This window comes from Podarcis gaigeae, assembly GCF_964106915.1.
Source record: "Podarcis gaigeae genome assembly, chromosome: 2".
Taxonomy (NCBI): domain Eukaryota; kingdom Metazoa; phylum Chordata; class Lepidosauria; order Squamata; family Lacertidae; genus Podarcis; species Podarcis gaigeae.
In genome coordinates, this window is record NC_139679.1 from 108,284,507 (window position 1) to 108,306,337 (window position 21,831).

The 21,831-nt window shown below is 48.2% G+C and overlaps 1 protein-coding gene and 2 long non-coding RNA genes across 6 annotated transcripts in view; 2 read left to right on the plus strand and 1 right to left on the minus strand.

Annotated features, from left to right (window-relative positions):
• The window catches only part of LOC310838273, a 46,891-nt gene extending 34,039 nt beyond the window's left edge, over positions 1–12,852 (plus strand). Inside the window, exon 2 of the long non-coding RNA XR_014560878.1 lies at positions 12,498–12,852. This is a non-coding gene — a long non-coding RNA (uncharacterized lncRNA). The remainder of the gene's footprint in view (positions 1–12,497) is intronic.
• On the plus strand, positions 279–4,768 carry LOC310838231. The gene is made up of 2 exons (XR_014560831.1): positions 279–3,114; positions 3,157–4,768. It is a non-coding gene; the product is annotated as an uncharacterized lncRNA (long non-coding RNA).
• On the minus strand, positions 3,804–19,111 carry SH3BP5L (SH3 binding domain protein 5 like). Of its 4 annotated transcripts, XR_014560616.1 has the most exons (9): positions 19,043–19,111; positions 16,218–16,890; positions 13,289–13,414; positions 12,055–12,117; positions 10,534–10,662; positions 8,453–8,614; positions 6,625–6,798; positions 4,730–5,469; positions 3,804–4,686 (listed from the first exon to the last, which is right to left on the minus strand). XR_014560616.1 is itself a non-coding variant. In XM_083724861.1 (8 exons), exons 2-8 carry the CDS (start codon positions 16,431–16,433, stop codon positions 5,068–5,070), a joined length of 1,272 nt encoding a protein of 423 aa, XP_083580987.1. In that variant the 5' UTR covers positions 16,434–16,890; positions 19,043–19,111; the 3' UTR covers positions 3,804–5,067. The 4 variants fall into 4 exon arrangements, 2 of the variants coding, with proteins under 2 accessions (XP_083580987.1, XP_083580988.1); XR_014560615.1 differs by lacking the exon at positions 13,289–13,414; XM_083724861.1 differs by having other exon boundaries at positions 3,804–5,469.
• Between the last annotated feature and the right edge of the window lie 2,720 nt (positions 19,112–21,831).

Below are 21,831 nucleotides of genomic sequence, written 5' to 3' on the forward strand. Positions count from 1 at the left end.
AGTTCCACAACTTAGGGGCTGCCACATAAGATGTGGCTTACCTGCCCTAAGCCTCGGAGGGTGGTAGAACAGCCAAGAGGGCTTCCTCAGCCAAACTCAACACCTGAGGAGATCTGTCAGGAAGGAGCAGTGGCGTAGGGTGGGGGTGCAGGGGGGGCCAGCCGCACCGGGTGCAACATCTGGGGGTTAGGGTTAGGGTGCGCAAATCCACGGGTTAGGGGGTGCAAATTACTTGCCTTGCCCCGGGTGCTGACAACCCACGCTATGCCACTGGGAAGGAGGTGGTCTTTCAGGTATTCAGGGCCTGAGTCCACACACACACATAACATACGTAGAGAGAGATTCTAGTACCAGACACCGACAACACACTCCTGCCAATCTCTTGCTTTCATTTGATTAATACGCTCAAAGGTTTTACCCATTTTTTTCCTGACATATCTGATATCCTAGTTCCTTGGCGATGCTGGAAAATGTGACCTCTAGATCAGTCCTGCATGCATGTCATTATGTTGCTGTGCCAGTGGCTTTTTGTAGATGTTGTATTCACTCCATTTCCTCTTATCTCCTGTGCCCTCTCTGCTTTCTAGCTTGTAAACTCTTCTGAGCCAAGGTCAGGCTCAGGGTCTGGATTATAAGAATGCAGGAGGAGTCCTGCTGCATCGGGCCAAAGGCCTGTCTAGTCCTTTTCTCGCAGTGGCCAACCAGATGCCTATGGCATCCTCACAAGCATGGCATGGGTTTAATAGCCCTCTCCTCACCTGTGATGCCCAGCAGCGGATACTGAGAGGCAGACTACCTTTGAGGGCATTTTATACCTGAGGAGAGACTCTACCTCAGTGGCAGGAGGCTTGCTTTACATGCCAACAGGTACTGGGTTCAAATTCCTGGCAACTCTTATTTTTAAAAGGGTCAGGAAGCAAGGGAGTGGGGAAAGTCCCTCTGCCAGAGACCCCAGAAAGCCATTGCCAGTCAGACTAGGCACTTCTGGGTTAGATAGATCAATAATCTGAGCCAGTATCAGGCAGATTCCTACATTCCTAGGTCCGTTTGATAAACCTCCATAAATAAGTGAATAGGGGAGGAATCCTCTGTCAAGAGCTATTTGGACATCAAATACTTGTGGGAGAATTATACGAAGTGGGGCCACGTCCTGGTTCAACTCGTGATTTTATGAGGGGAAAAGTCTTAGGTTGGGACGCAGTCATTGACAATGGTAGATCCACTGTATTCTGTTTTTTAACGTCACTTCCATGTGACCTGTTATACTGAGTATTTGGACGGTGGCGATTTAATAAGCATCCATTCTGGTTTGTTTGTGGTGAGGTTAGATGATGTCGTGTCAAAGCAAGTGTCATCCCACACTTTACAGTGCATTTCCCTCCCCCCGTCACTTTTTTGCAAAAAGTCCAAAATAGTGACACCCCACACACCAAAAGTTCTCTTTTATTAAGCAACTTTATATCTTGTGCAATCAAACTTTTTTTAAAAAAATGTACTTTATGGTGCTTTAAAAAATGTTGAGAGGGTGCTGTTTGTTTGTTTGTTTGTTTGTTTGTTTGTGTGGTGTGTATTCCACAAAGCACCTGTCTCTCACAGGACCACAATAACAGGCCAATTGCCATTGCCCCAGAGCATTCTGGGAATGGCTGGTTCTTGCTGTGCTCTTATTTAAAGACAGCATTCCTCTAGCGTGAAAGCAGAGAGAGAAAACCTGAAAACCATCGCCCTTTCAAGCTCTTGGAAGCAGACTGTTGAATATGAACTCTACTGTGGTCAAATGTGAGGAAATAGGGGAGGGAGGGGGGAATCTGGACTCAGGAACTCCAACTCCCATCATCCCTAAGCACTAGCCATTCTGGCTGGGGCTGATGGGAACTGGAGTTCAACAGCACCTGGAGGGCCACACACTCCCCATTCTTGAGGCAGGGGAACGACAATCAAGCAATGGGGTGTCAATGTTTCTAGCACATGGGAATGTCTCAGTGAGCTGGGCTGTGGCAAGGTATTTTGGGGACAAGCCAAACATCTCAAGAAGTGTGTGGGTGTCTATATTGTGAATCGGGGGGGGGGGGGGATGCAGCGTTCTAGGCCTCTCCCCCTGGCCCTTGTGACTCTTACCAGGCCACACCCCTCATCAGCCCTGCTTTGCACCTTCCTCACATCTTTGCCAGACTGGACTATGCCCTTGAACTCTGAACAATGCCTCTGATGTGTTCATGTGAATAAGTGACCCTACTTTGTAAAGGTAAAATGTGCATTTGCTGTTCCACCCATACCGTTCTTGTCTCTGGCCCTGCCCATCACTGCCATGTGGCCCCCAGAAGCTCATGTGGCCCTCGGACTGAAAAACATTACCCTTTTGTAAATACTGATAGGCGATACGCTGCTTCACCGAAGAGGGAATCGCCCTGTCCGGAGGAACTGTTGGTTGGCATGTCAAGTGATACATATTGCAATGGTTGGAACATTTTTGCTTGAGGAAGAATTTGGGGTCCTCCTTGCATTTCTGCCCTCTTCCGAGCAGTGTGAGGTGAGCCCCCGTTTGTTCCTCAAAGGGCGTAGGAAGATGGGGCCCTTTGGATGGACTGCAGCATCCTAAAGCCGCCTCGAGACTTCACCCAGATATTTCAATGTGGGGACTAAAACAAAGAATATATCTGTCCGCTCACCAGGAACATCCCAAAGGTTGCAGCTGGAATTATGGACCAGGCTCTCTCTGTGAGAGAGGCCTCTGAGGTGTTAGTGCTGCAATATTAGGAGGCAAATAACAGTGATACTGAGATTTCTATATTTTATTGTACATGCTCCTTCACTTTTGTCGCACACACTCATCGCCTGTACTCCCGGATCAACTTGGAAATGTCGTTCTATTGCTTTTGTGGAGAACACTGTGCTTATATGGGTGTGAAATGCAATGAACCTAACATCTTGTGCGCTTCATTAGCTTTTTTCCCTTTGGGAACAAGACTGGAAGTTTGTTATACAACCAGGACTGATTAAGAATGCTTTTGTGCAGAAACTGGAAGGTGAAGGTGGTCTTCTAAGGAGGGCAGGGGTAATTTCAGAAAGACATGAGCAAGCACAGAAACACAGCTATTTAAAGAAAGCTCAACGGTGCTGCACAGTTATAGAAACATGGCTGTTTCCCACACAGAGTTTGTGTCACACAAGAATCGGGTTGCAGGATTTGTGTCAGCAAACTCTTAAGTATACTACTATATATGAATATATTTTTACTGCTGGAGGACCAGGGAGAGGCATTTGAAGGATTTTCTGCACCAAGTGCCAAAACAATTTGCCTGGCTTTGGGCACCTTGACTTGGTGGGTAGGCAGTGCAAACGATTTCTCAGGAAATCGTTTGTTAGATGAGTGTTTGCATAATGAGTCGATGATTTCCATTTATTCCTGCGGGGAAATTTTTAATGCATTCCCGACCATAGAATTTCAACCACAGCATGAGGGGGATGGGAACCAGGAAAACCCTCTGAAACCTTACAAAAGGCAAACAAGGGGGAAATGCTCTCATTTGTCTGATCTAACCCCTTCCCTCCCCTTCCCACCTCATGGTTTCTGGCAAAACGACTGTACACACAAAAGTGACTCGTTTAAGGTTGCTTATTTGTTTACAGTACTACATGTAGGTCTGTCTGTTTAGATACCTGAATCTGTGGTGTGTATAGCGAGGTTTGGGTGTTAATTCAAGTTTGGATAAGTGAATTTGTGCATAATGAGCGACTGAATATGGGATCTGTGTGTACTTGGCAAAAAACAAAACACCAAACAGAAAGAGAAAGAGGAAAGGTTCTTTTGATAGGGCATAAACTTTACTTTAAATAAAATACACATCGGAAGCCGGTCATACAAACACCCACGCGCACACACACAGAGTCGCTATCAGGCTGCCTCAAACCAGCAACTGGTTCTCATCACAGCCAAGGTCTAGCAAATTTGTTCTGAGAGGCCAAAACCGCCCCCATCCCCAGAAAACAGAGACACGGGGGCCTGTGGAGACCACTGAGGAGGGAGAAGAAAGGCTTTCCAGACCCACCTTTTGCTACTTAAATTAGTGCAAATGTCATTGCCATGGAGCAAAAGTGCCTCCCATCTTTTGACTGGGGCAAACAGGGATGTACCAAGTGGGTTAGATAGGTAGGAGATGTCTCAATGGAGGGAGCCTCCCGCCGCCTGTCTTCTCTCGTGGTAGCGCTGAAAGGCACCCTCAGGCTGCCAGTCTCTCTCCCCAGCTTCTGTACCGAGAGCAGATCACGTGTCTACACGCTGGAGAAGCTATAAAGAGACTGGTGCCTGCCGTTATATATCTGTTGCTGGGGCGAGATAAATGAATGGCATGCCTCATTTTACTGTAGTGTATGTCAAAAAAAGCCCCATAGGGAGCGCAAGAGTTCAGATTCTTTTTTAAAAAAGGATATTTTCCTATATCGCAGTCTGTGGTGGCAATCCAATGAAAGCAGACTGGGGTGGTTCTCTAAAATGCAGACAGAGGTTTTTAAAAAGTCGTCTTCTCAACACCTACTCAGCCACCCAAAACAAATCGTGTAAAAAGAGAGAGAACGAAGCAGCAGCGTTGTTTCTTTCCTGCATCCTTCCCTGCTTTTCTTCCCTCTGTTTCAAGCGCTCCAGCCCACCTGGAGAAAGATGATGGCGTCGCTAATAAGCCAACAAACCTAAGGTGAAATGTGCAGGGGCGCAGAATTGTCCCCAGCATACAGTGCTCCCAGGAAACAGGTGCATGCTGGTGGGGAGGGGGGAAAATAAGGGGTGGGGGGAATGGTGGCTTGATGAACGGGGGCCAGCAAAATGCTTGAAGTTTCCAAGCAACTGGGGCCTGGGTTTGCAGAGGACGGCAGGGCGTCTGGGTTGCACCAAAGCCTGCAAATCGCGGGGGAAATTCAGCCCCACAGCCGCACTTCAGACCAATGCGCTCCCAAGACCTGCCTTCCTCTGCGTGATCATTCCTTTCGTGCCCAACCCCTTCTTCTCCCCATTTCCCCAGGAGGTCGGGGGCGAAAGGGACTGCAGCAGAGAGCGGGGGTGATGGGGGCACGTCAGAGGCTGATGCTGCGGTGGTGCTTGAAGGGGTGGGGCTGGGCTTCGCGGCGCTGCTCCCGCTCCTCCAGCTCGTCGCTGTTGAGGCTGGCGGCGTCGGACAGCCCCAGCAGGTGCTCCACCGAGTCGAATTTCTGCAGGTCGGAGGCAATGGTCTGGAAGCTGAGGACCGAGAGCGTGTCGGAGGAGGAGGCAGGCTCGGGGGGCAGTGCCGCCGCGCCGTACAGCAGCGCCGGGCTGGCCTCGGCGCCCACGGGGGAAGCCCTCCGGCCGACCAGGCGCTGGAGCCTCCGGGCGTGGATCTGTTCGCTGATCTGCTCCAGGTTCCGCAAGGCCACAGAGTAGCGCATCTTGGCCTGGCCCACCTGCTGCTCCAGGGACGTCACCCGGGCCTTGTGCTCCTGAAAGGCAAAGAAGGAACAGGTGAAACATTAGGCCAACATGCACACCAACCAGGCTTTTTTACTTTTTCTGGAAATGCTTTCATTTTTATTTTATTTTTACTTTGACAAAGTAATAATCATGAATAAATAAGAATAAAAATGTGTACCTCACCCACGAGACCATTCCATTGTAACTATCCAACCTCCCAAAATTTCAACACCTCTTGCAATGGTTTGACCCCTTTCTATTTTAACAGTACACATTCTACAAACAGCTCCTATGTCTTCCCAAACTCATTTTTTCTGTATATGCCACGTCCTGCCTTAACGGCATGGGTTAATTTATCATTAATAGCTATATCCCACACCTCTTTATACCATTCTTCTATTTTATATTCTGCTTGCCCCTTCCACTTCCTAGCTGTAATAATTTGTGCAGCTGTCAATAAATTTATGAGCCAGTCCTTCACAGCCTGCGAGCCTTCCACTCCATTGTAAATTGATAATAATGCTACCTCTGGACTTTCGATCAGCTTTAACTCAGTGATTTATTTGTTATCTCCTTAAACACCCTTTGCCAATAAAAAATAAAAAATGTACATATTTACACCCCCGCCACATGTGAACATAATTCCCTGTTTCCTGGCATCCCTTCCAACATAACACCAAATATTCCTTGCTTGTTTGATTTAATCTGACTGGTGTTAAATACCATCTCCAAACTATCGTATTTTTTGCTCTATAAGACTCACTTTTTCCCTCCTAAAAAGTATGGGGAAATGTGTGTGTGCGTCTTATGGAGCGAATGCAGGCTGCGCAGCTATCCCAGAAGCCGGAACAGCAAGAGGGATTGCTGCTTTCACTGCGCAGCGATCCCTCTTGCTGTTCTGGCTTCTGAGATTCAGAATATTTTTTTTCTTGTTTTCCTCCTCCAAAAACTAGGTGCGGCTTGTGGTCTGGTGCGTCTTATAGAGCAAAAAATGCAGTAATTTATAATAATTTTCTTTTATTCTTATAGACAACATTTTCAACGCACCATGCATTTAAACCCCCAGGCACCCACTTTAAACACTCGCAGCTCCCCCCAACAAAGGATTCTGGGATCTGTTGTTTGTTAAGGGCACAAAGGCTGCCTGGGTGGGGCGAGTCCTAGGACCCAGAGGAGGGTCTCACCTCAAGGATTTGGTTGAACTGGGCCTTCAGCTCAAAGTAGGGCTTGCTCTTCACGATGACCCGCTTCAAGGACTTCTGCAGCGACTGCACCTTGGCCTCAGCCTGCTGGCAGAGCTGAGTGACGCGCTGGTGCTCCCGTTCGCTTCGCAGACGCTCCTCTTCAGCCTCGTTCACCTGAAGGGCGGAAAAGGGGCAAGTCAGAGCGAGGATGCTCTCCAGGCCTTGAAAGCTCACACTGGGAACAACCTCCCACCCACTCTGCTGTCACTTTGTCTTCCCCAGCAACCAGTTCTTTCCCTCTTCCTCTATTTTTTCCCCAATTTTTTTTATTAACTTCCCAAAATTTTAAACTAACAAACAAACATGCATCATAACTGTACTTAATCCAATCTTGATAACATCGTTAAGAAACTTCCCTTGACTGAATTTCATTATATATCATTGTAACGGATTTCCAAAACAAAATCTCATAAAATTTACTTAAACCTCTTAACACCTTTGTTTCTTTTCATCTGCTTTAAACATAATATTCTGTAACTTCACATATTTAAATCCTTTGCCTATCTATTTTTTTGCAAGTATTTCTAATTAATTTATCTTGGCATATTTAATTAAATAATCTTTGAAGTTCTGCCATTCTTCCTTGTGCTCCTCCTCCTTCTGGTCACAGACTCTTCAGTCAGGTTGGTTAGCTCCGAAAAGTCCATCATCTTCATCTGCCATTCCTCTTTCCCTCTTCCTCCAGTTGGCAGAGATGTGAGTGGTGTGTGGACTCTCCCAACCTTACTAACTTCAGCCCTGTGTGCACCTGAAGGAGCGTCTCCGCCCCCATTGCTCAGTCCGGACACTGAGGTCCAGCTCCAAGGGCCTTCTGGCGGTTCCCTCACCGTAAGAAGTGAGGTTACAGGGAACCAGGCACAGGGCCTTCTTGGTAGTGGCGCCCACCTTGTGGAACACCCTCCTGTCAGATGTCAAGGAAATAAACAACTATCTGACTTTTAGAAAACATCTGAAGGCAGCCTTGTTTAGGGAAGTTATAATGCATAATCAAGAATTGTCTTTTTGTTGGCAGCTACCCAGAGTGGCTGGGGCAACCTGGTTATATGGGCAAGGTATTATTATTATTATTATTATTATTATTATTATTATTATTACAGTGCGTTGGATGGTATGGTCTGTATCCAGAGGTGTAGTGACAAATTCAGGAGTGCAGGGTCTTTTTATGATATTCACAGCCAAGCCCCTTCTAAGATTAGACAATAATCTGATAATTATACAGTAACAATGAGAGGTGTCCTGCAATGATCGGTGCAGATCTCCACATGTTGCCTTTCAGCTAGATCTGCTGTTTTATGTGCACATACACAGGCACATGATTTGGAGTGCTCCGTATCTTCCTTAAGAGTGCTCTGAGCTGCGTTTTCCACGAAGGTCCACTGAATGTCACAGAATTCGCACTCCGTTGTCTTGAAACTGAAGCACCTTGCGCTTCCAGCGTCCCCAAATCCTAGCTTTGGGGCATCCAATGACTAAAAAACTATCCTTCCATACTGGCTGAGTGGCTCTAAGATGCCGGAGACAGGGACGGACCCTGCTCCAGAAATAGCAACAGGCCTTCAACCTCCTGTGACTCCAGACCACTACCCCATTGGGGGACTTGCAGTCCTTTCAGTGTTGGTGGGACACCATCACCCCTGAATCTGGCCAGACTGCAGCGGCCACCATTCCTGAGCGTTAACTTGTGCTGGCTGTGGGCTGATGGGAGACAAGAGTCTGACGACATCCGCAGGGTTGCAGGCTCCTGATTCTTGTAGGCCTTCCCCCTCACCTTGCACGTAGCGTGGTTGAGCATCTCCTGCCAGGTGGGGTCCAGCCTGTTTTTATCAGCCATGACCCCCTGCTCAGCCACGAACACCATCTCCCGGGCCGCGTTGTGCATGCTGACGGCTCGCTCGTACCGCAGGGCAGCCTTCTGGGTCTCTTGCTGTGCCTGTAGTGAGTGGAGGAGAGAAACGCAACGCAAACAAAAATTCCATTAAAAATCCCCCAAGCTTTTGTTTCCCCCCAGAACATACACACACACACACACTCCTCTCCCCTTGTTTTAAGCACTCCCTCACCCCTAGAGCACGGGTAGCCAATGTGAGGCCACCTCTGGGTGCTGTTGGATTCCAACTCCCATCAGCCCCAGGCCAGCATGGCTAGCAGTCAGGCATGATGGAAGCTGGAGCCCAACAAGATCCCGAGGGCACCACATTGGCCACCCTTGACCTAGAGGCATAATCACAGAGGAGGGAAAGGTGGAGACTTGAAACACGCAGGGAGAATTGCACAGTGCAGTTCTTGCTGGGATGTACAGTGGTACCTTGGGTTAAGTACAGTGGTACCTCGGGTTAAGTACTTAATTCGTTCCGGAGGTCCGTTCTTAACCTGAAACTGTTCTTAACCTGAAGCACCACTTTAGCTAATGGGGCCTCCTGCTGCCGCCGCACCGCTGGAGCACAATTTCTGTTCTCATCCTGAAGCAAAGTTCTTAACCCCAGGTAATATTTCTGGGTTAGCGGAGTCTGTAACCTGAAGCGTATGTAACCCAAGGTACCACTGTACCACTTCAGACACGGAGGTGGCACGTTCGACTGCTCCCTTACTTTAAATAAAGCAGCTCTCTTTATATATAAAACTAGCGTATCAGAAAAGAGCCTGCAACAGAATACCTCTTTGCTGACAGGCAGTGTTAGAAATTAGCTAGGCGCCAGGAGATTTGAGATTTTGAGATTTGTTCTTTAAAATATAAAGCGGTATAGAAACGAAAATTAATAATAATACCCCATTCGGGGGGGCGGGGACTCCATCCCAATGTGGCGACCGTAACCTAGGTTTAAAGTGCCATTTGGCAATTAGATTATATATCTGAGTTTCTAACACTGCTGAAAGGGTAGGGTTTTAATTAAGTGCAAGTCGGCTATTTTGTTTTGTTTTGTATACAGTTATTCATGTTTACAGACACCCACATAATCATTGCCACGTCATCCATTGACATTCATGTTATCTGAAACTGCTAATTGTGGGTTTTGCTCCTCCACACTGCTGTACGCCACTCTGGACAGGTTATGCCCAGCTGTTTAAAGCTGGGAACAGGATTACGTGTTGCTGATAGCATTGTGTTTACATTATTCCTCACAGGTAAAGGATGGGCCTTCTGCCAGAAGCAGCTCAAAAACCCAAGGTCCTGCCAAGAGCCTTTCAATCCATTCCTCCCCCACGCAAAATAATTCATAAAACAGCTTAAATCCTGCTTATAAAATCACTTGTCCTGGGACAATTCCTTTTAGCCCCCAATCTTAGGTACGGGGGATGCAGCAGAACAGGGGTCAGCAGCCAACAGGAACCAGGCAGAATTCTGAGAAAGTGCCGTGGGCACCAGTCACAAAATGGCTACTGTGGGAGAACGGCAACACAAAATGGCTGCCATCTATAAGATCAGAAAGGGCCCACAATATGGTGCAGGCCTCCCCACTCAGAACAAATGAGGAAAAGGCACCTACATCGGCCATCACTGTGCTTGCTCACAAGAAGCAGCTTTGGGTGGGAGGCTGGGTGTCCAATCCTGGCACCCAATGAAATATGAGCAAGCGCAGAGTGGCATTCAATGTTCAAAACAGGAATTCCGAAGGAAAAGCAAACTATTTTTGACACATTGTGGACTTTTAAGGGAATGTTTACTGAGACTTTTCATAGGGGCAGCTTCTTTCCACTTTTGACAATGACTTGTGGCTATTTATGACACAAAATAAAGCTTAGAGAATTCCGGAACCCCCAAATCGGATCCTTTAAAGATTTATTGCTCTACAACAGCCGAGGAATAGTGGCAGCTTCAGGGGTGAAACAGAGGGAAATGTTAACAGGTACCTCCTTGGCCAAGCGCCTGGCCTCGTAGTAGGGGCGTGCTTTCTCAATACAGTTCCCCAGCTGGGAGCCCTGAGCATTCAGCTTCCTGGCAGACTCCGACAAGATCCTCCGATATGTGGTACGGGCTTCCTGTTGAAACCAACGGCGCAAAGTATGTCAGTGTTGAAGGAATCGGCCTGCATTAAATGCATGCCTAAGATGGATTTTACGGGTTGCTGCAGTTCCTTGGCTGGCCCCACAGAGATCAAGTGCTGCATGAATCATATATGCACAAGGGCGGATCACACAGGGTGTCTGGAACGCATGGTTGGTTACTTCGCACACCCATATCCGTGGGGCCCTGATGGAGGTGCACTGCTGGTGCACGAAGCTGCAGATTGCAAACAGGTAGTAAACACGACCCCATCACATTTCGACTAAATATCAGGAGGAGGCTTCCTAATGCTGGGATGTGTTTGGCTGTGGAACAGACTGCTACTGGTTGTGGTGAGCTCTCCTTCCCTGAAGGCATTGAACTGCAGGCTGGACAACTGCCTGTCAGAGATACTGCAGCTGCACTCTGCAGATCCTGCACTGAGCAGCGGATTGGGCTCCCAAGGCCCCTCCTATGACAACCACAACTAATAATAATAACAATATTTTATTTATATCCCACCCTCCCCAGCAGAAGCCGGGCTCAGAGCAGCTAACAGTAAAATAATACAGCATTCTAAAATCAATTCATTATAAAATCAGTTCAAATCAAATTGATGGCAACCATTGGGCTAGAGTTCTGTGAGGATTACCGAAGGAGGGGGTCAGACTGTGCCCTGACCAAAGGCCTGGTGGAACAGCTCTGTCTTGCAGGCCCTGCGGAAAGATGTCAAGTCCCGCAGGGCCCTAGTCTCTTGTGACAGAGCGTTCCACCAGATTGGAGCCACAGCCAAAAAAGCCCTGGCTCTGGTTGAGGCCAGACCCTTTTCACTACAACAGGAGTCTCTAACCACCAACCAGGCTTGGGACACGGGGCTGTAACTTATATTCAGAACAGACCCATTGAAATGAATGGACCTAATTTGGTCATGCTGATTGCCACTGGATACAACCACGGTAACCTTATTATATCCGTGGTCCTCAAAGTACGAGGCAGGTCTACATGGGGAAGGATGAGCTGCAGACGACTCCAAACAGAAGCCAGAAAACAGAGCTTAAACTGAGTCGTACCTATTAGCTGATATTTTCCTTTTATTTTGTTTTACCACAAGTATCTTTCACCGTCACGTTAGTAGAGGGAACAAATTACCCCACACGAAAGGGCAATTTTCAGTGCAATCCCTATACATTTAAGTAACTGCAGGGACAATTTCCCTCCCCAGTTCACTCTACCAAACGCGCCATAGTGCAGGCGGCGAGTGAAACTGGGGACCCCTGCCTGTTGACTTGCCAAGGGATAAAGCAGCCTCCGTGGAGGGGACAGAAGGCAGGAAGTGTTCGGAAGCGGAAGGGATGTTGAAATTGCTTTGAAGGTGCTGCCTTACTCACATCCAGCTGCAGCTCCACTCGATTGATCTCTTCGTTGGCCTGATTGAGGTGTTCCAGCTCCTCCTGTGGTCAGAGAGAAAGGCAGACTCAAGAGACAGGCATAGTGCAGAAGGACACATTTGTACAACTTCCACCCCTTCATCCCCTGAACCCTTTCCTAGCAGGCTTATAAGAACCCAAGAGAAGCGGCTGGATCCAGCCACTGGCTCATCCTAGTCCAGTAACCAATGGGACGCCCGGAAGCAAGACATGACTGCTACAGACTCCCCTCTTGCAATAGGGACATGGGTGGCGCTGTGGTCTAAAGCACTGAGCCTCTTGGGCTTGCCGATCAGAAGGTCGGCGGTTCGAATCCCTGCGACGGAGTGAGCTCCTGTTGCTCTATCCCAGCTCCTGCCAATCTAGCAGTTCGAAAGCACGTCAAAGTGCAAGTAGATAAACAGGTACTGTTATTATGATTATACTCAGTTTACTGCCTCCAACAGTGAAGTTAAAGTGTGGCCATTGTGGCGAGTAGCCATTGATAGCCTTGTCTCTTTTTGTGCTCATGCTCTTAAAGTGGAATGGGAAATAATGTGTTGATTTCTATATTTTCTCGATGAACACTTATTTATTTTTATTATTTTTATTATTTTTATTAATTGTTATCGTCATCGTGGCCCAGTTTCATTTCTGTTTTTATATTTGGCTTTAATCCTTTTGTGTGTGTGATTGCTATTTTTATTATGTAAGATGCTCTGAGACACTTTGGTGGGAAAAACAATATAATCAATGAATCCTCCTCCTCCTTTTTAAAAGCCATCCATGTTGGTGGCCGTCACTGCCACTTGCGAGAGCAAATCCCGCAGTTTAACTTTGTATCGCTTGAAAAGTGTCGGCATATGTACCTGGCACTACCTGTAAACACATGCAAATTGTCAGTAAGACAAAACCTGCATCCCTCACAATAAGTGATGGAAAATTATATGCAGCTGCTTGCTGGACATATTCTGCTTAACAGATAGAGCATATGTATATATAAACTTGGGATCTAAGGCAGCAGAGAATGAATAGATGGAAAGAAAGTCAGGAAAGAAAAACAGTCAGGCCTCCGATTCCTATTCCTGAATGTAGAGGCAGAAGGCACACAGAGGGACTCAAGTTCAGTCTTGAAATCTCCGCCATCTTGGCAGTCCCATCAACCCCAGCCAGCATGGTCAATGGTCAGGATTGATGGGAGTTGTAGTCCAGCAACCTTTGGCGGGCCCACAAAAGGTCCCCCATCCTTGACTTCAAGAATCTCAGGTAGCAGGGCTAGAAAACATCCTCCTGCTGCTAAAATTCCAAAACAATGAAGCAGGGACGGAGCAATGGAGAACTTCTGAAACAACAATGGGACACCAGGTCAGCCCAAGGCAAGATGGAGAACAGCAGCAACAGATAGACATACTATATTACAAGGACAGAAGAAACATTAGGGACAGAATAATTGCCACACACAGGAAGAACAAGGAGAGAGTCTGAATGCTTCGCCTGTAGGCGTATAAATCATTTAATGTTGCATAAACCGTTTAATGTTGAATGAAAGTTGTTAAAACTGCAGCTGCAATACAAGGGATTGTTATTTCGACTGGAGCGTAATTGAAATTTACGAACGCAGAAGTAAAGTAAATCATCAAACCATCAATTCTAGCATGCGGAGTGGGGCCATCTAAATTATATAATTTGGTATCTCAGTGATTGGTATTATTAATTTGGGATTGTTATAATGAGGCTATTATTGGATTACGGTAATTGAAAAGTAATAAAATTATTATCAAAAAAAGAAAAGAAAAAGAAAACATCCTCCTCACCTTGGGACGCCCAAGATGCCAGGAAGTCTCAAGAGACAATGGAGTGCACCTGCAGGGTGAAGTCAAACCGCTGACTTAGCAGCACCAAAGTGACCTCCCTGGGGCGCAAGCCTGGGCAGTGTCTATGGAGGTCCTGAGCTGCCCAGAGGACAAGACCCCGCTATCGGCCTCACTGATCTGGTCCAGAAAGCAGGACAATACATTTGGCACCTGCCTGGCTGCAGGAGTTGCTGGAAGGAGACATACAAGACGCCATTCTGCACATGCTATAAAGGGAAGTGAGGGGCAGATGGGGCTCATCAACCTGGGAAGGTGGGAGAAGGAAAACTCTTATCCTAAACTCCGCTGCCTTTTGGGTTATCGCTGGGAGAAGAAAAGGCTAAGGAGTAAAACCCTACACAAATCCAGAATGAGGTCCCTACCTTCCACTGAGAAGCAGATTTGAAGCGTGGTACCCACCCACCCGGAATGCGGGTGGCGCTGTGGGTTAAACCACAGAGCCTAGGACTTGCCGATCAGAAGGTTGGCAGTTCGAATCCCCGTGATGGGGTGAGCTCCCGTTTGGTCCCAGCTCCTGCCAACCTAGCAGTTCCAAAGCACGTCAAAGTGCAAATAGATAAATAGGTACTGCTCCAGCGGGAAGGTAAACGGTGTTTCCATGCACTGCTCTGGTTTGCCAGAAGTGGCTTAGTCATGCTGGCCACATGACCCGGAAGCTGTACGCCGGCTCCCTCGGCCAGTAAAGGGAGATGAGCCCAGCAACCCCAGAGTCGGCCACGACGGAACCTAATGGTCAGGGCTCCCTTTACCTTTACCCACCCACCCAATTTACTTTCCTCTCTGCAGTAGCACCAAACGGCAGGAAGGGCTGGGGGAGGATGAGATGGCAGCGGTTGTCACACCAACCCGGGGGCTGCAATTGCTGATGGTTCTTAATGCCAGGCCTGTAAATAGCAATAAGCTCCCATACTCTCCCCCAGAAATAGATGGATAAGGTGTTTTTCCTGGGGGAAATGTACCACTTGGAAAAGGGCAGGGAGCTTCCTGGTGCCTGAAGCATACTGTTCCTGGCAACCCCATGATCCCCGGGTGGATGAGCATTTTCATCTGTGATTTCTTTCAGAATGTTTTAAACTGAAATGGTTTTAACTATTTTGGAATGTTTACGCCTTATTTTTCCTCTTAAACGGTGTATTTACCTGCCGTTTTGGGCTCCTTGGGGAAGAAGGGCAGGGTATGAAAACCAATAAATAATGCTAATGGTCCCCCGTTCATCCCATGACTGTAAATGGACCCACTTAGCTTCCACAGGGTTGCTGCGCTGGGTGGGTGCCAAGAGCCAAACTGACTGCTGCTTACTTTTGCTCAAAGGAATTTTTGCATTTACTAAAATAAAAATGCTGGCAACTAGCCCTGAGGCAAAAGAAAAAAAACAAACACACTATTGGGCCATTCTGTTCCTGCTTGATTGGAAATGCTAAGTGGCTCGCTGGCAGCAGGGCCAAGAGGCGAGTCACAGTAGTTCAACTAGTTTCTGTCCACACTTTCAATACAGCCTTAGAGCAAACCAGATTACAAGCTTCCATGGAGCAATCCCCAAAGAACTGAATGACAACCCCTCCCAGGCCTGCCATCAGGCAAGTGAATACAGGAAGAAGTATCGTACTGGTTTCCAAGCATAATTCAAAGTGTTAGTGCTGACTTTTAAAGCTCTAAACGGCCTCGGTTCTGCATACCTGAAGGAGCGTCTCCACCCCCATCGTTCAGCCCAGACACTGAGGTCCAGCGCTGAGGGCCTTCTGGTGGTTCCCTCACTGTGAAAAAAGTGAGGTAACAGGGAACCAGGCAGAGGGCCTTCTCGGTAGTGGCGCCCACCCTGTGGAATGCCCTCCCATCAGATGTCAAGGAAATAAGCAACTATCTGACCTTTAGAAGATATCTGAAGGCAGCCCTGTTTAGGGAAGTTTTCAATGTTTGATGTTTTATTGTGTTTCTGTATACAGCGGTAACATGGGTTACGCTTCAGGTTACATAAGCTTCAGGTTACAGACTCTGCTAACCCAGAAATAGTACCTCGGGTTAAGAACTTTGCTTCAGGATGAGAACAGAAATCGTGCTCTGGCGGCATGGTAGCAGCAAGAGGCCCCATTAGCTAAAGTATTGCTTCAGGTTAAGAACAGTTTCAGGTTAAGAATGGACCTCCGGAACAAATTAAGTACTTAACCCGAGGTACCACTATATACTGGAAGCCACCCAGAGTGGCTGGGGCAACCCAGTCAGATGGGCAGAGTAAAAAATAAAATAAAATAATAAAAATGCTATTTTTCTTACCTGGATGCGGGGGTCAAGCTCCTCCTCTTCCTCCTGCTCCTCTTCTTTCCTCTGGGAAGTTTTGGCATCACCGCTGCCATCGTCACAGATGGCTTCAGACACGGGTGTCCTCTGCTCCTCTCCCTCTTCGGTGGGCGTCCGCAGCTCCCCGGGAGGTGTTTCCCGCCCATCACCCATGTTCATACCCAGCACCAACCTCTGGTCAGAGTCCTCCATGCCCAGCCTCCGACGCCCCTCTGCAGCCTCCTCACCCGGGCGGTTTGGCCTCGTCACAGAAAGGCAGGCACCATTCTAACGCCAGGCCCATCCACAGAGCATTGGCACAGGGCTTCTGGGTCTGCAAAGATGCATTTGGCATGCGGGGCAAGGGAAGCAGGCGGAAATTTACAGCGCTGGTCTGGAGAGTGGTGGGGCACCCTCCAGGGACCACACGCTGACCGGAACAGAAGAAAGGATGCCAGGCGATTCTTTGAGGAGCTTAAAAGGGCTTTAGTCCTGGAGGTGCTGAGAGGGGCACATAGCAGCAGTTGCTCACTCACGGAGGGGGTGGAGAAAATTCCCCACCAGGCATATCCTCCACCCCCTCATCTACAGCACACCCTTAAGACACCTCCTCCAAGGCCGCATCCAGTAGCAAAGGCAAGAGAATGGAAGCAGTCAAGCGCAGGCTGGGCTGGGGGGGAAATGAAAAAGGAGACTGGTTAACTATGCATATTGTAAAAAGGTAAAGGTAAAGGGACCCCTGACCATTAGGTCCAGTCGTGGCCGACTCTGGGGTTGCGGCGCTCATCTCGCTTTATTGGCCAAGGGAGCTGGCGTACAGCTTCTGGGTCATGTGGCCAGCATGACTCTGGAGAACCAGAGCAGCGCACGGAAACGCGGTTTACCTTCCCGCTGGAATGGTACCTCTTTATTTACTTGCACTTGACGTGCTTTCGAACTGCTAGGTTGGCAGGAGCAGGGACCGAGCAACAGGAGCTCACCCCATCGTGAGGATTCGAACCGCCGACCTTCTGATCGGCAAGTCCTAGGCTCAGTGGTTTAACCCACAGCGCCACCCACGTCCCAATGCATATTGTAATAGGCAGCAAAAAGCAAAGCTACATCCCACTCAGCCAGCTGCAAACTCTGTGTGTGTTTACACATTTGCAATCTTATTCCGGTTGCGCCACAAATTGCAACGATGCCTAGGAATTTAATTCGGACCTATGTACCTCTGGCACCTGAAAATGTTATTCTGGCTTCAACAAAAAGTGACGCAAGCATACAACAGAAGCCACCCACCAGATCTGTAGCTAGATAATCTCTTGCCACAATGGTACATGTCACAATGAAGAACATTGCCACGCTTGCCACAACTATAAGAGGTTTGAAGCTCTGCCAGGAATGTTTATTGCTTTCTTCTAGGCATCTAACACGACAGATAGGAATAGGAATAGGTTGTGGGAGAGGCCACAGGGAGCTTGCAGCCTAATGCATAAAATATTTCTAATCACGTTTAAATATTTAACAATTTGTTCCTGATCGGTGTTGATTCTCTCCCACCCTAAACATATCAGCACCCGAGATAGATAATCCACATTTTCCAGATTGCTAGATGCCAAGAACTCATTTCTAGGCTTCTGGGAACACATATTGCCATAATAACTCTATTGTTCATGTGACTGGAGACACACAGCTCAGTCCTGTATCTACTGCTCCTAATCAACAGCACACAGTTCGTATCAGATCAGCTGTTTATTTATGAACACACATAGTGCCTGCTGGAGCTATCAGGACCAAGATCATTTGCCTGTGACCTAAACTGCTTCTCTCTTTGTGCGTTCTGAGTTGCAAGATCAAAACCGCATAAACTTCAGAGCTGCTTTCCTATAACTCTTGAAAGGCTTCTGATCATTATGGAAGATAAAGCAGTAAGAGACGGGACAAACATCCCACTGCCCTAGCTGCCTAGAAATGACAATCACCCTCCTCACCACCCCTCAATATCCTTTCTGATGCTACCATCCCTGCCCATCTTCAAATCCTTTTAAATCCTATGAAGCATTGGGCATGCCTCAACAGCCCTCTCCCCTGCAGAAGCAGAGTCCAAACATGTCTAATTGACCCAAGAATATTTGCTGTGAGCCACCCATAATGGCTGGGGAAAACCAGCCAGATTGGTGGGGTATAAATATTAGTAGTAGTAGTAGTATTTCCCTTCTCCACTCACTCCTGCACCTCCCCCAATTCCCCCAGCCCCGGTCAATATGTAGATTGTACACTACTTGGGGCAGGGACCTGTCCTTATTTCCACGCACCCCCCCCCCATCGTCTGCCAAACATCATAAACATTGGCAGTTGCCTTTCGTCTTCAGCTGCGCCCTATGTGAAATCTCAATCATCCATTATTATTATTATTATTATTATTATTATTATTATTATTATTATTATTAATAATAAATAATAATAATAATAATAATAATAATAATAATAATTTTGCGCCACTCTCCGCTTAAATAAGGGCTTTTTTCCTCTCCGGGAGCTGAACCACCCACCCTTGCCAGTACCCCTACCACCCGGCGGTCGGTCGCTCCCTCGGCGGAGGCGAGCAAAGGGAGGCTGCCAGCGCCCAAGAGACCACCCCCCCCCCTTTGAACCCGGGCTCGAGCTGCCATCGCCCTCCTCCCCCCGCTGGGCCTCTACGCGCCGCCTCCAGCGGGGATCCCCTCCGTCTTTTGCGTCAGCCTCCGGGTTCCCCTCCCGGGGAAGCGCGCGCAGGGAAGCCGGAACCACGGGGCCCCCCTAAAAATATATATATATTTTTAAAAAATCGCTCTATTTACCTCCAGCTCCAGCTGCAACCTCCTCCAACCCCCGCCCAAGCGGAAACGGAAATCCTTCCTCTCCCCCCCCTCCCCGACCCCAGGGAAACCACCCTTCCCTTGCGCCCGGCCCTCGTCCGTACAGCATGGCGCTCTCCATGTCTCCAAACAGGGCGGCTGTTTTTGCGCAGCGCGCATTTCAGCGCCCGCCGTGGGGTCTTTGGGGCGGGGAGGGGGTCTTCAGACAGGCGCGGGACGGGATTTTTTGGGGGGAAAGGCAGGATATTAGGCTTCCAAAGGACGGTTTGAAGACGCCCGCCGGGAAGCGCCATGTTGCGTTACGGACAAGGGAGGCCCTGGAAGCTGAGCTGGGCGCGCAAGGGCTTTTCCACGCAGCCCGGCCGCCTCCGCCAGATGGCCTCGTGCGCCTGCAAGGGAACCCAATCGCGCGGTGCATTTTCGTGCTGCGAGGCTGGAGGGTTTTTCTTTTTCTTTTTAAGGCCATCGGAGCCGGTTAAGCTTGCCTCTGAACAGCACTCTTAGGATTGAACTGCGCGTTGAGCCTGCCCCGGGCAATCGGCGGCTGAGGCTCGTCGTGGGATCGGTGTTTTGGACCACGAGCAAAGCTGGTCTGGTTTGGCTATCTCGCTTTTCAGCATAAAGAATGCACCAAAGTGACACCCCCCCCCCGAAAAAGGAAGAACACTATCACGAATGGTAGAGACGGATGCCTTCTCCTCTGGCGACCCTTCGTAGCCAAGAAGTGTGCATGCACACGAAAGCTCATACCAATAACAAACTTAGTTGGTCTCTAAGGTGCTACTGGAAGGAATTTTTTAATTTTATTTCGACTATGGGAGACCAACACGGCTACCTACCTGGAACTGTGTAAGGAGGGCAGCAGCTGGATAGCTCAGTTGGAGAGTGTGTTTCATGCGCTCTCGCTCTGTACAGTGATACCTCGCCTCGGGTTAAGTACTTAATTCGTTCTGGAGGTGGTACTTAACCTGAAACCCTTCTTAACCTGAAGCACCACTTTTGCAGGAGCACGGTTTCTGTTCTCATCCTGAAGCAAAGTTCTTAACCTGAAGCACTATTTCTGGGTTAGCGGAGTCTATAACCTGAAACGTATGTAACGTGAAGCGTATGTAACCCGAGGTACCACTGTACATATAAAGAGAACATGAAATGAGCCCTGCTGCCTCAGTCCACAAACGCCTCTCTGCTCCTCTCAGCCTCCCGATCTTCACAATGACCAACCAGCTGCCTATGAGAAACCTACAAGCAGAACATGAACATGACAGCCCTCACTTCTTGTCACTCCCCAGCAACTGGTCTTCAGAGGCCTGCTGCCTGGGAGCCTGGAAATTAAACCCCATTCCTACTACCGGTTGATTGCTTTATCTTTCATGGATTTGTCTAATCCTCTTTTAAAGCTGTCCCAGTTGGCAGCCACCGCTCCATCTTACTGCAGTGAATTCCACGGTGCAGCTGTCTGCCCTGTGAAGAAGCACAGGCTTCCATCGGCCCCGAATTTCATACCATTCAGTTCCATTGGACGACCCTGAGTTATCAAAGGGAGAAACCCATCTACTTCCTAGACATCACACATATTTTTAGAACCCTCAGTCATATCTTCCCCTTATTTATAACTCCCCCCCCAAAAAAATATATTTATTCCCTCTCTCCAATGTTGTAATATTTCTTTGTAGGGAAATTGCTCCAATCCCTTAATCCAGGCACAGGCAAACTCAGCCCTCCAGATGTTTTGGGACTACAACTCCCATCATCCCTAGCTAACAGAACCAGTGGTCAGGGATGATGGGAGTTGTAGTCCCAAAACATCTGGAGGGCCGAGTTTGCCTATACCTGCCCTAATAATTTTGGTTGTCATTACTGCACCCTTTCCAACTGTACAATATCCTTTTATTGAGAAGCAGTGATCAGAACTGCATAGTATTCCAAGTGCGGCCACTTACGAGTGTTGCAGTAAATGGTTTTTTATGTAATTTTTATCCTGGGCTCAGTTACGGAAATCCCAAACCATAATCCAGGTGGTAATACTGCTAGCACTTAAGTGCCACTTCAAAGTGGTATTTGAGTTACTCACTTTGTTGAATGGATGCTGACCCTTGTTGAATTGTATATTTTATTAGTGTGGTTGGTTTTTTTTTAATGTTTTGTAAGACACTTTGGAGGTGGGATTAAAAAGCGCTTTAAATATCACCTCAGTTGTGTGCTTTGCCTTCCCATCCAGTCACCCTAGTAAAGTGCCACAAGTGCCCTGAATGAAATAAATGGAGAAAGATGGTTTAAGTGTGGCAAATATGAGCAAAGCTTTGCTCAGAGCTCTGCCCTCATGACTCGGCCCATAAGAGGGAGAAGTCCTAGGTGGATTGGAGGAAAAGTCACACAGGAGATACGCCCTGTGGGTGTCTTTAGCGTGGGAGAAGCTTCACTGTCAGCTCAGCTCTGAGAACCCACAAGGGAGAAAGAGACACCAGGGATGTTCTCTGTGTGGGAGAATACAATAACATAAGAAGTTGGTTGGTTGGCATCTGTTGTGTCTTGGGAGACAATGGAGACCCTTCTGGAAACTGCAGAAGGAGAAAGTGCTGTTGTGCTCAGGCTCTGTTTGCAGGCTTCCCACGGGCATCTGGTTGGCCACTGTGAGAACAGGGAGCTGGACTAGATGGGTCATTGGCCTGGTCCAGCAGGGCCTTTCTTAATATCCTTGTGCTCTTTTGTTGGGGAATAGGTTCCCCATCCCTGAGGGAAGAGGACAAAAAAAGAGCAGCCATCTAAAGGCC

Bases quoted from the DNA above. Each gene is read 5' to 3' on its own strand.
- SH3BP5L (XM_083724861.1), bottom strand. From the start codon at position 16,433: ATGGAGGACTCTGACCAGAGGTTGGTGCTGGGTATGAACATGGGTGAT. The intron at 10,663-12,054 runs GTGAGTAAGGCA...TGGTTTCAACAG, and splicing joins GAGTGGAGCTGCAGCTGGAT to GAAGCCCGTACCACATATCG. The intron at 8,615-10,533 runs GTACCTGTTAAC...CACTCACTACAG, and splicing joins CCAGGCGCTTGGCCAAGGAG to GCACAGCAAGAGACCCAGAA.